This window comes from Anneissia japonica, unplaced genomic scaffold (assembly GCF_011630105.1).
Source record: "Anneissia japonica isolate Jap-2015-1 unplaced genomic scaffold, ASM1163010v1 scaffold199_len4679917_cov187, whole genome shotgun sequence".
In the NCBI taxonomy this organism is placed as follows: Eukaryota; Metazoa; Echinodermata; class Crinoidea; order Comatulida; family Comatulidae; genus Anneissia; species Anneissia japonica.
In genome coordinates this window covers 4079505-4093651 of record NW_022686322.1, presented here as the reverse complement: position 1 = coordinate 4093651, position 14147 = coordinate 4079505, and the positions used below count along the sequence as shown (strand labels likewise).

The 14147-nt window shown below is 32.7% G+C and overlaps 1 protein-coding gene across 1 annotated transcript in view; it reads left to right on the top strand.

The window, feature by feature from the left end:
- The first annotated feature begins 192 nt into the window (after positions 1-192).
- The window catches only part of LOC117114690 (mucin-5AC-like), a 31302-nt gene continuing 17347 nt past the window's right edge, over positions 193-14147 (top strand). The window contains exons 1-14 of the mRNA XM_033258381.1: positions 193-241; positions 561-778; positions 1227-1346; positions 2774-2852; positions 3070-3356; positions 3616-3781; positions 6134-6417; positions 6614-6779; positions 7271-7309; positions 9343-9368; positions 10574-10684; positions 10791-10833; positions 12231-12374; positions 13072-13313. Coding sequence (XP_033114272.1) covers positions 193-241; positions 561-778; positions 1227-1346; positions 2774-2852; positions 3070-3356; positions 3616-3781; positions 6134-6417; positions 6614-6779; positions 7271-7309; positions 9343-9368; positions 10574-10684; positions 10791-10833; positions 12231-12374; positions 13072-13313 — 1974 coding nt within the window. The remainder of the gene's footprint in view (positions 242-560; positions 779-1226; positions 1347-2773; positions 2853-3069; positions 3357-3615; positions 3782-6133; positions 6418-6613; positions 6780-7270; positions 7310-9342; positions 9369-10573; positions 10685-10790; positions 10834-12230; positions 12375-13071; positions 13314-14147) is intronic.

Below are 14147 nucleotides of genomic sequence, written 5' to 3'. Positions count from 1 at the left end.
GGCTACAAAATCAACACGTTTGAGAATTCAATAATCAAATTACGTTAATACAGTACAGTGAAAGGAGCAGTGTAATATTTAGTATATTTTTTAAACTTCAGGTAGAGCGACTGATATAAACCTGTATATTCAATAAATTTAACGAAATAATATATATTATAAAGTGACCACATTAATCACTAAAATTTTTCAATGCGTGACGAATCACAGAATGATTATCTACACATTAATGATACTCCTAGTGCGGATATTTTTGGCTTTCAAGTATCCCAAAGGATGGAAGTGACAAGACAGAATATGGTCCCCCACTTCATTTAATACTTATGTGATTTATATAGGAGTGCCCCTTTTGATTTTTGCACCCTCTCCTGCAAATATTTGGACCTGCCCCAGTACACAGCCTCTCAAATGCCACTGAAGTCAGCCTTTTCATGAGTGATCAAGAAGTAATTACAATTAAAAAATTGCTTTTGAAACAACTTTAAAAAAATATATATTTAAATTTAGCCCTGGTACAAAATATCCTATAAAAGTGTTTTCTCATTGATATTTGCTAACAGGTTGTCCAGCTGATTGTGATTATGTCTTGACATGCGAAGAGCGTAAGAAAATAGACTCTGGCCTTGATTGGACTAATAACCTAAGTATTAGGGAACCAGCGGTTTGCAAAATTGCATATCAACAGTGTAGGTGTGCTCCAGGAGCAGAGTTTGATGATGAACAAAACAAGGCATTCTCTCAGCTCATCAATGCATTACCTAGTAACACAGGACTATGTGTCAGCCTTGAGGAGAAGTAGTAGTCCCATATTTGTTACTGAATGTAGGGGAATGAGCTGTATAGCCCATTGCTAAGTTCAGCATCTGTCTCTTATACACATCTAGATGTGTATAAGAGACAGATTTTGCTGTGATGGTGATTCTCATCAGCACTGACTTCTGTGAGACAATTGATAATAAAGTATTAAAAACATACAAATATTATGAATTTGCAGAAAATTGGTAATTTCCGGGAGATTCTTGCTTGCTTGAGGGTGTATGGGAGGCTGTCCCTGACTATAAATATTTTTTTTTAAATAGATTTTATTTTCCTCAAACCTTTATTGAATATCCTTGAAAAAAGTGTTATTGTTGGTATTAGCACTACTAATTGTGTACATGCATTTTTTCTACATTAAAAATATACAGAAAATATCTAATTAATTTAGCATGAATACTATTTTTTAGGAGGGACAAACTCTGACGCGCAACGAGTGTGAAATTTGTGAATGTTCGGAGGGTGACTATAACGATGTTGTTGGTCAGTGCAGAAAGCAATGCAGTTTAACAAAGGAGGACTGTTCCAAAGTTTGTCTTATTTTATTTTTATTTAATATCTACAATGTCTTTCTAACTCTTGCGTATGTGCATGTTGATCCATCATAATATAATACAACTGAAGTTCTTGATTTACTTAGCAAAACAATTTCTTTGTCTTTTGTGGGATTTTCCCACTTGTATTTCTCCATTCCTGTTTTAAGAATAAATTAATTAAGCATTTTATTTCATTTTATGTTTCTGATTAGTTCTGATTGTTTTTGTGTATTTCATTTTATATGAAGGATAGGGAGCAAATATTGTTCGGGCTTTCGCCCATTCCCTATCCGGGCAATTCATGATGTTTTTCTCCTATATTCTTTTTGCCAAATAAATATTATTATTATACATTTATAATTACTATTTACAATCAAAACATATTGATGAGATTATATACACATTTATTACTCTTTTAAAAATATATATATATAAAATTTTCCCACCTCAATTGACCATAACACTCACCAAAATGATGAGTCGACGAATGAAACAATCAATTAAAATCAATCAATCAATATATTATTTACTCTATAGCATCTATCCCAGTCACTTAATTCAATCAACCAACCAGCCAATTAGTCAACCAATCAATTATTTTGTATTAATTTTTTTTTTTACTCTTTAAATTTTGGATCATGCCTATATGAAATCATTCCAAGCCAGTTGAATAATTTAAGACTAATTGACTGATAGAACAATCTATCAATAATTCACTTAAACAAAATACTCCATAAACCAATCCACAATACTTTAAAATAGCTATTATGTATCAATAGTATACAGGCGATATGCAGTAAATGGTATAGGTAGTCCCATATTTGTTACTGAATGTAGGGGAATGAGCTGTATAGCCCATTGCTAAGTTCAGCATTGTGTGGTAGAATGGCCACTATAACTGGATTGAAAAAAAAACCTTTGCACACATACAGTAAGTTCTTCTACATTGGAGTTGTGATTAACAGTTGGAATACAGAACTTGTTGCCAAGATTAACTGCAATTTTATATGATTGTTGTCAATGTTAAATGATAAGATATAGAGAATAAATAGCAAAATTACCGATTTCTATCTCTGGCTGGACAGTCAATTATCTACATGTTTCTATACAGTATCAATTTTGGGAGTGAAGTTGCTTTTATCCGATGTATTTTTAAATTTTTTATATATTGCACACATAAGTTCTTCTGCATTGGAATTGTGATTGACACTTGGAATACAGAACATGTTGCCAAGATTAACTGCAATTTTATATGATTGTTGTCAATGTTAAACTGATATATAGAGAATAAATAGCAAAATTACCTATTTCTTTCTCTGTCTAGACAGTCGATCATCTACAACATTTTTTACAGTATAAATTTGGGGAGTAAAGTTGATTTTGTCTAATGTATTTTTAAATTTTTTATATATTGTTTATAGAAGGGACTGTTTTTGTACAAGCCTGAAGGAGAGTGTTGTAAATGTTCTAAACAAGAGACAACAGAGTCACCAAAATATGGTAAAACTAGTCGATAAATGCTGGAATTCACTTGTTTGAAAATACTTACCTAAGTTCTGCATTTATTAAATAAAGCATGTATGTAGTTTAAAACTTATAGTTAACATATATAGTTTATTACATGAGTATTGCAATGTCCTACATCAAGTGAATTAATAATATGTTGTGCTTTGTACCTTGCAGATGGTCATAATCATTTTTTTATTTTATCATATAGATTGTGATGATGTTCTTGGCTTGGATGATACCATATCTGGAGTGAGATCCACATCTGGAGGTGGGATAGGATCTGGTACAGCCATTGATGAGGAAGACCCATGGATAGTAAAAGGAGAACAAGATTCTGACCCCTGGGTTAAGATTGAATTTAATCGCACAGTTACCGTCAATAGGGTCCTCATCCAAAAATATAGGAATTTGGAAGCAATAGAAATTCAGATAGCATATGAAGTATCAGGCCGTGGCTATGTATCTGTAATTGATGTTGACTCAGGATATCCAAAGGTAAAGTTACTTTGTAACTAACACACTACCAAGTACTCTCACTATTGCCACAATAAATAAAAGACAAACAGCACTTTTCAGACTAACAAATTTATTCTTCCGCAAGCTTTCATCAGTGGTCTTCATCAAGTGAGTGCCACAATGTAACAAATCAGAAATGTAACATCACATACACATCTCACCACCCATCCATTGGCAGAAACTGGATTTCTTCTCTGGACCATCAGTAATTATCTTAGTTTTACTAATTTCTTAATAGACATTTAACCTATCCAGACTTCCAAGCGTTGGCGACCACGACGATGGCGTCTTTGAAGTGACACTTCCTGAAGCTATTGCTGCAACAACAGGTGTCAAGATCACAGTTGTGGAGTTTGCAGACAATGGTTTAAGTCTACGTTTTGATGTAAAAGGATGTGCTGTTGGTATGTGTAGAAAATTATGTTTTTCCCATCGGGGTTTGTGCCAATTAAAACATTGAGGGTTTCACCTTTAAATAGGGAATGCATTTTGTCAACTGTGATTAGGACAAAAGCATAAAGCCAACAATGTTGATTTATGAGTATAACTGTGTGTATGTTTGGCAAAATGTAAATTTCTGATCAGTAACATTTGGGTTAGTATAATGGCAATTTTATACTTTGTAGTACATTTCAAAAGAATTTAATCATTATCACTGGTGTGAAGGAGACCACTGAATGTTTAACACACATATGGATGAATTTATGTTAGCAGGCATACTCAACTAGTGGAAAACCCAATTTACATACTTGTGCATCGTTTTACCACTAAATGGTTGTTTGTAAAGCATAATTTCTTTCACCAATCCTTCTCTACATAAGTTAACTAAGTATTATTGTTTCAATATCAGATGGTGGAGTCCTATCCTGGTCCGCTTTGGTTTTTCTGTGCCAATTATCATTATTGCTTTGGCATTTGCATTTCTTATTCAAGATATTTATTTATTTTGTTTGTTTATTAAAAGGCCTATAGCTCAGACATGTCAATGCACCATGAGCGTCTTTGCCTGATAGACCTACCGGCGCACTATAAATGTCGTTTTTTATTAACTCTGCCAGGAGATATATGTTTTCAGCCTTGTAAGTTTGTGTGTGTGTGTGTGTCACATTTTCGTGTTTCGTGTGTTTTTTTGTGTGCGAAACATCTTTAAAATAAGGGAGTGTTAGATATGACCCAATGAATAATTGATTAAATTTTGGTGATGGTCTGGAGTAGGGTGTGAGGGATTTAAGGGCAAACACTTTATCAATAATTCACTTCAACGAAATACTAAACCAACCAACAATACTAAATAGCTAATGTATCAATAGCTATTGTTTAAATTAGGTGATATGCAGTAAAAGAGTAGGGTGTGAGGGATTTAAGGTCAAACACTCTACACCAGATGTTTCAAAAAGGGATCAACTAATCTGAATAAAACTTTTGGAAAAGTTTAACCAGGTTACAAGAAAGAAATTTATTATGTTTTGGCGACGATCCAATTTAGGGTGTAAATTTGAGGGTCATATAGATCTTAACCTAATCGTTGGGTCAAAATGAAATGTTCTATAATAATTTGTCATGGTCCAATGAAGAAATAATTACATTTTGGTGACAATCTGGAGTAGGGTGCGGATATGAGGACCATTTAAAAAAAACGTTCCACACTAGATATTTAAAAATGTAATCAACTGGTTTGAATGAAAATTTTGTGATAGTTTAATCAAGTTACAAGGATAAAGTTTTGGTGTTGATCCAAATTCGGGTATGAATTTGAGGGTTATTTAAAAATTCTAAGGTCCCAGACCTAAAATTTAATCACTTTTTTTTTTTCAAAAACGCAATTATTGTACCGTAGGCAGAAACAATAGTTATATGATGAGTATTTAAATTAGTGCAATTACAGTAAAATGTGTACAGCATTTTATATGTACTAACTTCACTTTTTTGGGAACTGATTGGGAATATTTTTAATGCATATTTATATTTAAAAATGTGACACTGAAAACCAATACCCCTTATTTCTATTTGCATATTATTTCAATTTCAACACCCATGCATGGCATGTAGTTTTTTTTGTCAGCTATAAAAGTAAAATGTTCCAGTGTGTTAAACCAGAAATGAGGGATTGGCAGGTGTACAACTGAAAAATAAATGGTGTTTTTTGAAAAAGAAGTGATTAAATTTTGGGGACTCATCCGGAGTAGGGTGTGGATATGGACTATTTAAAGGAAAACATCCTAGATCAGATATCTCAAAAACTAATCAACTGATCTGAATGAAACTTTTGTGTTAATGTATTTTTTTAAAGTAGGGGGTGGTGGTTGGAAAGTAGAAACATATTTTTGGGGATATATTTTATGGAAAGGGATTTGCGGTAGGCAGAGATATGCTCTCTACTGAGTGCTCTTATTATTATTATTATTATTATTATTATTATTATTATTGTTAATTACCCGCCCAACACCAACAACAATAGGTATGCCAATTATATCTATATATCTTATATTTAAAGCAATATAGTTTAAGAGTATAATTCTGTTTGAATGCAAACCATTTTCTTCAAACATGGAAAATGACAAAAGTACTTTTCTCCTTGAAAAAAGTCATCCTCCACCATAGCAAAAATTGTGTATGTGATAGCAGCATAAAATTTTTAGTCTATAATTTTTAGTTTATTAATGAGCATTGCAATTCCCTATATCACATGAATAAAGAATATCTTGTGCTTTGTACCTTGCAGATGGCCATAATTTTTTTTAAATTTTATCATATAGCTTGTGATGATGTTCTTGGCTTGGATACCATATCTGGAGTGAGATCCACATCTGGAGGTGGGATAGGATCTGGTACAGCCATTGATGAGGAAGACCCATGGATAGTAAAAGGAGAACAAGTTTTTTACCCCTGGGTTAAGATTGAATTTAATCGCGCAGTTACCATCAATAGTGTCCTCATCCAAAAATATAGGAATTTGGAAGCAATAGAGATTCAGATAGAATATGTGCTACAAGGCAGTGGCTATATACCTGTATTTGATGTTGACTCAAGTTATCCAAAGGTAAACTTATTCTATAACTGGAATTGTCAACACACTACCAAGTACTATCACTATATTGCCACAATGTAACAAATCAGAAATGTAACCACCGATAGATGTCAATGTATTGGTGGTTACATCACCCATCACATTACACATCACACATTTCTTCTCTGGACCATTAGTAATTATCTTAGTTTTACTAATTTCTTAATAGACATTTAACCTATCCGGACTTCCAAGCATTGGCGACCATGACGATGACGTCATTGAAGTGCTACTTCCTAAAGATATTACTTCAACAACTGGTGTCAAGATCAAAGTTGTGAAGTTTGCAGACGATGGTCTAAGTCTACGTTTTGACGTAAAAGGATGTGCTGTTGGTATGTGTAGAAAATTATGTTTTTCCTACCGGGATTTGTGCCAATTAAAACATTAAGTGTTTCACCTTTTAATAGGAAATGCCTGTTGTCAACTGTGATTAACCATTGGGTTAGTATAAATGGCAATTTTATAATCTTTGAAGTACATTTCAAAAGAATTTTATCATAACCACTGGTGTGATGGAGACCACTGAATGTTTAACACACATATGGATGAATTTATGATGGCTGACATCACTGAATGTGGTTGTTTAACAACATTTATGAATTAATTTAGGTTAAATAATATTATTCATTAATTACAAGTTTTAAAAATAAGTTGCTTTACCATATACCTTGCGATCACTGAATGTGGTTGTTTAACAACATTTATGAATTAATTTAGGTTAAATAATATTATTTATTAATTACAGGTTTTAAAAATAAGTTGCTTTACCATATAGCTTGCGATGTTGTTGTGTTATAATTTATTTCACAATCCTTCTTTACAGGAGCTAGTTCTGTAGTAACCACCCAGCCAACAGCAATAGGTATGCCAATTGTATCTAATCTTTTTTACAGTAGATTAATAGTATAATTGTGGTTGAATGACATTGTGTTAAAACCTCATGCTTTATTATTAAAGTATGTTCCACTCATATGTTCACTATGCAAGGCGATATCAAGAGGAATTACCGTACATCACAATATATATACAATATTGTGATGTAATTCCTCTTTATATCGCAATATATATATATCACTGAATGTGGTTGTTTAACAAGATTTATGAATTTCTCTTCATTTTCACAGCATATTTTTATTATTTCTTTTAGTTTAGAATCTGTGTCCATATCGTAATTTTTTGTTACTATAAAATTACGATATGGACACAGGTTCTAAAATAAAAGAAATAATATTTTTATTATTTCTTTTATTTTAGAATCTGTGTATGTGTATTAATTTTATAGTAACAAAAAAATAAGAGAAACATTAATATTTTTAGTAATACCAGGTACCATCATACCATAATGTACATGAAATATATATAATAACAATGTACTCTACAACAGAGAGTTAATACAGCAATTCATTCTATTTTTTTGTTCAACTTCGATTTTTCTAAAATATTATCTAATTTCCAGACTTTTCAATTCTGCTTCTAAAGGAATATTACCGATATCCTCAGAAATTCATAAAATGAGGGTAACCCTACCTCACCAAACATACAGTACCACTTGCGCTGCAACTTCTGGGTCTCCCTAGTAACATTCTGACAGCATTATTGTAGCATATCCTGAGTGAGTTTAATGACTGAACTGTCCAGTTACATAAATTGCAGCAATGCATACTGACACAGCAAGATCTAAAGAAGTATAATTTCACGTTCTGCATAGGACATTTGATCGTATGCCAATAGCCCCTATTCTGCTTTTGAATGTCTGAATTATCACACAAAACATTTGATATAATTTGTCCAGGATACCTAACATTATCTATAAAAATCAACTACCATCTCATTTAAATTTATTTTAGGAGGCTTATCAGGTTGATTTGTCCGTTGGCAAAAAGACATGCATGCTGATTTCTCATTATATGAGCTCATTATATATTATGAGTACTTGTATAATCTTAGTATAATAAATCCATTCAAAATTGAATTAATTGAATATGTTTTTCTACTTGTTAACGCTTTTTTAGAAACTATGATCTCAATTTAAGACATTTTTCTCATGTCACACATTGGTAAATTATGTGACTAATAATTAGGCCTAAAATTTTTTGTTTGCCCTCCTCACCCACACCTAACTCACTGAAAAAAAAAATAGGGGTGCCAAAACTAAAAATTTTTTAGCTTTTTTCTTTGCAAATAAAAAAAAATGTAAGTGAATTGATCTTTATTTTTTGCCAGATACAAAGTTGTCTAAAGTTGTCTGATGTAAGTTATTAGGCACTTTACGCAACAGGACGTGAATACGGGTGGACAGTGGTTCTGTGCTCATCAGAGCGTGAAGACCACAGTAAACAATAGGTCGCTCAATCCGAATTGCTGTTCTCGTCGGCTCCCCGTCCTCTTACGTAAAAAGTGCCTGTTGCCATTCTAGGCCTACATTCATTGCAAAATATCAACTGTGGGTTATTTTTATTCCATCTGATGAGTAATCTTGGGAAAAAAAAAAATTTTTCCACCCACCCCTTTTTATCATTTAAAAAAAAGAAGGCCAAACAAACAATTTATTTTTTTAGGTCTTACTTTGAAGCATTTTTTGTATGTTTGTGAAATGATTTTTGATATGTACACTAATATTTTATGATGATATAAATGTAAAATATTTAAATTTTAAACAATAGATTTTATTTTTTTGCCTAGCTATTATTGTACTAGGCATGTCCTGTTTGCTCTGAAGCAGCCCATGTATGGATAGTATATGTATTTTGATATAACACTAAACTCACAAAATAACAGTCACTTAAATATTACTTATGTTTGCTGAATTTGGATATTTTAAAAAAAAGTATATTTCAATTAAATATTAATAGCAATCACTATGTTAGTGTCTTTTAATGTTCTATTGAAACACAGCAAGTACTACCAATATTCCATGTAAGGTAAGCTGTTCTTTTTTTTAAGCTTGATAAAACATTCCCAATAAGTAGTGTAGATATTGAGCGGTGGGTTTAAGCTCACTCTTTCTAAACCTTTTAATTTCATTTGTGCTTGTATTTAATAGTTTTTATATCTCTTTAAATTTATTTCATTTTCTTTTACTTTTTGTAATTTTGCTTATTTTTATTTTTACCAAACCTTGTGAGAGACCAGTACATCAATTGTATTGAAGCAAATTGAAAAACACTTCAGTCGTACCACAATGGCGAAATGATTTTGGAGAAAGAACTTTTAAATATCGCTTAGTTAATTATGGAATAATCTATCAGTAGATATGCATAGCAATATCCATTCCCTTTCCTCACAATCCTTTAAAAATCTCATTTAATTTACCCATTTGTTTTTCTTTTTTGTTTCTTGTATTTTTGTAATCTATATACTTTTTTTTATTTTTTTATTTTCTTATTTTTAAAAGAACTTTTAAATATCACTCAGTTAAATCAGGGAATTTTACTGAATTATGGAATAATCTATCATCAGACATTCGAAACAATATTCGTTTCCTTCTTTACAATCCTTTAAAAATCTCATTTAATTTACCCATTTGTTTTTCTTTTCTGTTTCTTGTATTTATATAATCTATATATTTGTTTTATGCATTTTTCTTTTAATTTTGTTTTGTAATTTAATGTAATTTAAGATCATACCCAGGACCTCAGGGAAGAACGGTGTAACAATACTGCCTGAATATCCAGAATACAGAAAGATTGCTATCTATCTATCTAAGCATGCCAGAATATTATTAAGAAAGATTTGTATTTGTAATGTATATCTACACCCCTTATTGTTACCTTATAAATTCAGGATTTGCTCAATGATGAAAATGTAATGTTCTTTTTGTTAAACTGGAATATCTTGGGTTTATCGAACTTTCCAGAATGTCAATCAAACTTAACAACTGACCAATCATAACAGGGCCTGGAATATGTGCTAGTTTCACACACACAAACACACACATACACACGCATTGGATGTCCCAAAACAATGTGTTGTCAAAAACACATGTACGATGTTTGCACTGTTATTTTGTGAAGTTTAGCTAAGATTTAGCATAATGGTCCATTAGGCACAATTCATAACATCTCAAAATATTTTTAACAAAATCTAAATATATATTTTATATATTATAGTATATTTTCATCACCAGGCTGGCACAAGTAGTGAAATCTCACAACATTGTAAAGTATGTGAATGCAATACAGAGACAGGCAAATATGATACCAATTGCACAGACACTTGTGAACTCACCTGTGAAGAGGTAAACAGGCTTTGATTTTATGACCATGTATTCAAAACGTAATAATCACCCACGTATCTGTGAATGAGATTTACTGAAATATATTCTTTACTTAAATTTATTATAGGGCTATGTGCTAGTATCAGGAATAGACATCTGCTGTTTCTGCGGTAAGACTCCTTATTTATAAAACAACAAATCGAAGGTATATTTATTCGAAAAACAGAAACAGAAAGCAGACAAAGTCTGAAAATCCCATTTGAGATGAAACAGCATCATAATCACAAACAATTTCAAATTAGCACAGTACCACTTTGCAACTGTTATTAATTCATTTCAGTTCATCTACTACTGTATCAGTATTCCAACAAATTATGGGTATAGCAGACCTAGGCCATCTTTCATTTTTTCAGATGGGCTCATTTAACATGATTTTACTGTTTCTTAAGCTGGCCACTACTGTGCCCGATGATTGTCGGCTGACAAAATTCTATGGTGAACGCGACACCACAACACGTGCGCAACAGATCGTTTTTTTTAATGATGATCCATTCAGTCTGCCACCGGCAATCAGCCGATGGTGTCGCGTCGTCTAGTACGCACAGGGAGAGGAGTAGGATACATCGTACAACAATTGTACGCCTGTTGTTCGATGCAGTGAGAGCCCGGCTTTAGGGTTATTCCATAAATAATAACTATACAACACAATAGAATACATTTTTTGTGGACAGTGCGATAACAGGTCAGGTTGAGCAGAACTTCATCACCTAAATTCATTACATTAATCAAGGTTATATAATTAGGGATAGGATAAACGAAAAACTGCATATTTAAACAGAAAAGAAAGTAGAAAGGTTCTAATACATTAAGAGCTGAAATACAATTTGTGGTAATTATTTTCTCTTATATGAGGCTTGGCATCCCAAAACTAGCATTAATATGAACAAAGAAATGAAAATGGACTTTTTAATGTACAGTATTCTTATTTTCCACATTCTTGAAAATGTTGTGTCATTTACTCGTATCGACTTACTAAATTGCCAAGTTATGAGTAAAAGTATTGCAGCTTCTCTGTACTAAAGTATACAATACTGCCACATAATTACTCATTAACAATTAGCGACAGTTTTGGGATAGCAAGCCTCATATATCAGATAACAGTCAGTTCTCAATGTGCATGCTATTTACAGTACATAAACTGACAAAAACTTTAAAAAAAACAAAAAAACACAATATCCACAATATGAAGGAAATGATAAGAAAACAAGACCTAAGGCCAACTCAGACAGCGTCGGCCGACGCAGCCCTACCCGATTTATCGTCGGGGACAGTCTTAAGCCGTCGTGAGAAATATTAAACATGTTTAATATTCTACGACGCGACTGCCCCCGACGCAAACCATCGCGTCTACGTTGAACTCACACAGACTCGACGCGACAACAAATCGCGTCGGGCTGCGTCGTATGACGCTGTCTGAATTGGCCTTTAGAAGAAAACATTATTTTTTTCATTATATTTAGAAATATTTGTGTAATAAGAATCATTTAAAGTTATGTATTTTTTCCAGTGCCCTCTTGGTGCTATGAGAGAAAAAATTATACATGTGACTTCATCTGTGGTGAAATCGAAACTTTTGATGGTGTTGCCTATGGATTTTCAGAGTGTAACAGTGTCATTGCACGTTCAACTAATTCAGATACCGAAGTCATTGGTAGTACAATTTTTAATGTTTTTTTTATATCCCTTATCAAAAAAATTAATAATAATAATTTATAGATAATTGCAGACATTAGGAATTATATACATCTCAAATGATTATTATCATTTCTATTGCACAACAATTTTCAAACGTGCCAGTAAATATTGTGATTTATCAATTATTAAATTGTATCTTGAAATATTAGAAGGGCTGACCCAGCCCCCAATTTTGAAAAGTATAAAAAAAAAAAAGTATAAAAAAATTCTCAATCTGCCCCACTTTCGGCCCCCTTTCGCACCCCCTTTCAGATATCTCTGGATCCGCACCTGAATATCTTAAGAGAAACGTTTTCTTAAGCGAGGAACACATTGTGTCGTACAGCTGTCATACGACCACTTCTTTTCAGTGCTTGATTATGTGATGCTGAGTCAGTGGTGGTGGTATCAGGAGACTTTTACCTTCCCCTCAGCCCTGAACCCTTGTCATCTGCGTGAAAATTAGGTATTCAGGAAAAAAAAAAAAAATTTTCTTATACAAATAATATTATTTTGTTTGCCAATCCCTAACATTGAGATCTGAAAGCACAATTTGGGCCACTAAGCCATCAAAACTCTCAATGTGAACCCTACCAAGCATTTTTTATTCCGAGACCCTGACCTTAGTCGGCGCCTTGGCTCGGATGTAATGATCTGTGTCTTTGTTAAACTAGTTCGCCAAGCAAGTCTGTACTCAGGTAAATGCTGTGACCATTGTGACCTTGATCTGATTTTCAACGTATGGAGAAATGAATTGTGGTATAAATTTATTGTTACTCGAAACACGGAATCAGTGTTCACACTGAATACAACAGATGAGGACATGAGTGAATGGGAAACAATAGATGTTAGCATCTGTGAACTAGAAACTGTGAGCAGAAGACTGAAGACTGACATGGGAGTTGAAATCAAAAAGGTTAGTAATATTATATAGGTCAGTTAAAGTCAGTGAAAGGCCAATGAGTTGACTATGGCTGATATGATGCAACCTTGTTGAACCCACGAATGTGAAAACGCCCACAAATGTAACGCCCACAAATGTAACAACACACCACCCACAAATGTAATTCACACAAATATAACAACCAGCACCCACAAATGTAACAAAAAGCACCCACAAACGTAATAATGATCATGGCCCACAAATGCGATAACGCCCACAAGTGTAACAACAAAACATGACCTCTTCGCCCACAAATGTAATAATTTTCTTTTAACTTCGAATGTAGGAGATAAGACCCAAAAATGGCCAAACCTCACATTTTGAGACTGAAGCATGTCATTTTGAGCGTTTGATTTTTAAGGCGAACAACAAAAACAGTGGAAGAGTCATTTTGTAAACGTCTGGGAGGGCTTAAAGGTCAAAGTTTAGTATATTATGTGTCAAAGATTATGTCATTTTCAGAAAATATATCTCATTCGAGGAAAAAGAAACATGCATGTAGGCCTAATGAATATTTTTAATGAAAATTAACTTACAACCATTGGTTGTCAAGATACAGATGCCCTATATAATATTTTCCCAACTAATTTGTGTAATTAAGCTAACTTGCATGTTATATGTGTTGGAGATATAATTTCTGAATTCACTTTCATCAAGTTCTCAAAACATAAACACATTTGTTTGTTATTTCTTCTGTAACTATGATTATTGCAAAAAAAATATGACGACTGTTTTGAAATTTAGAGCTTATTCAATGCTATAAATGACAGAGACATTTTTATAACTACATGTACCATTACATTATAT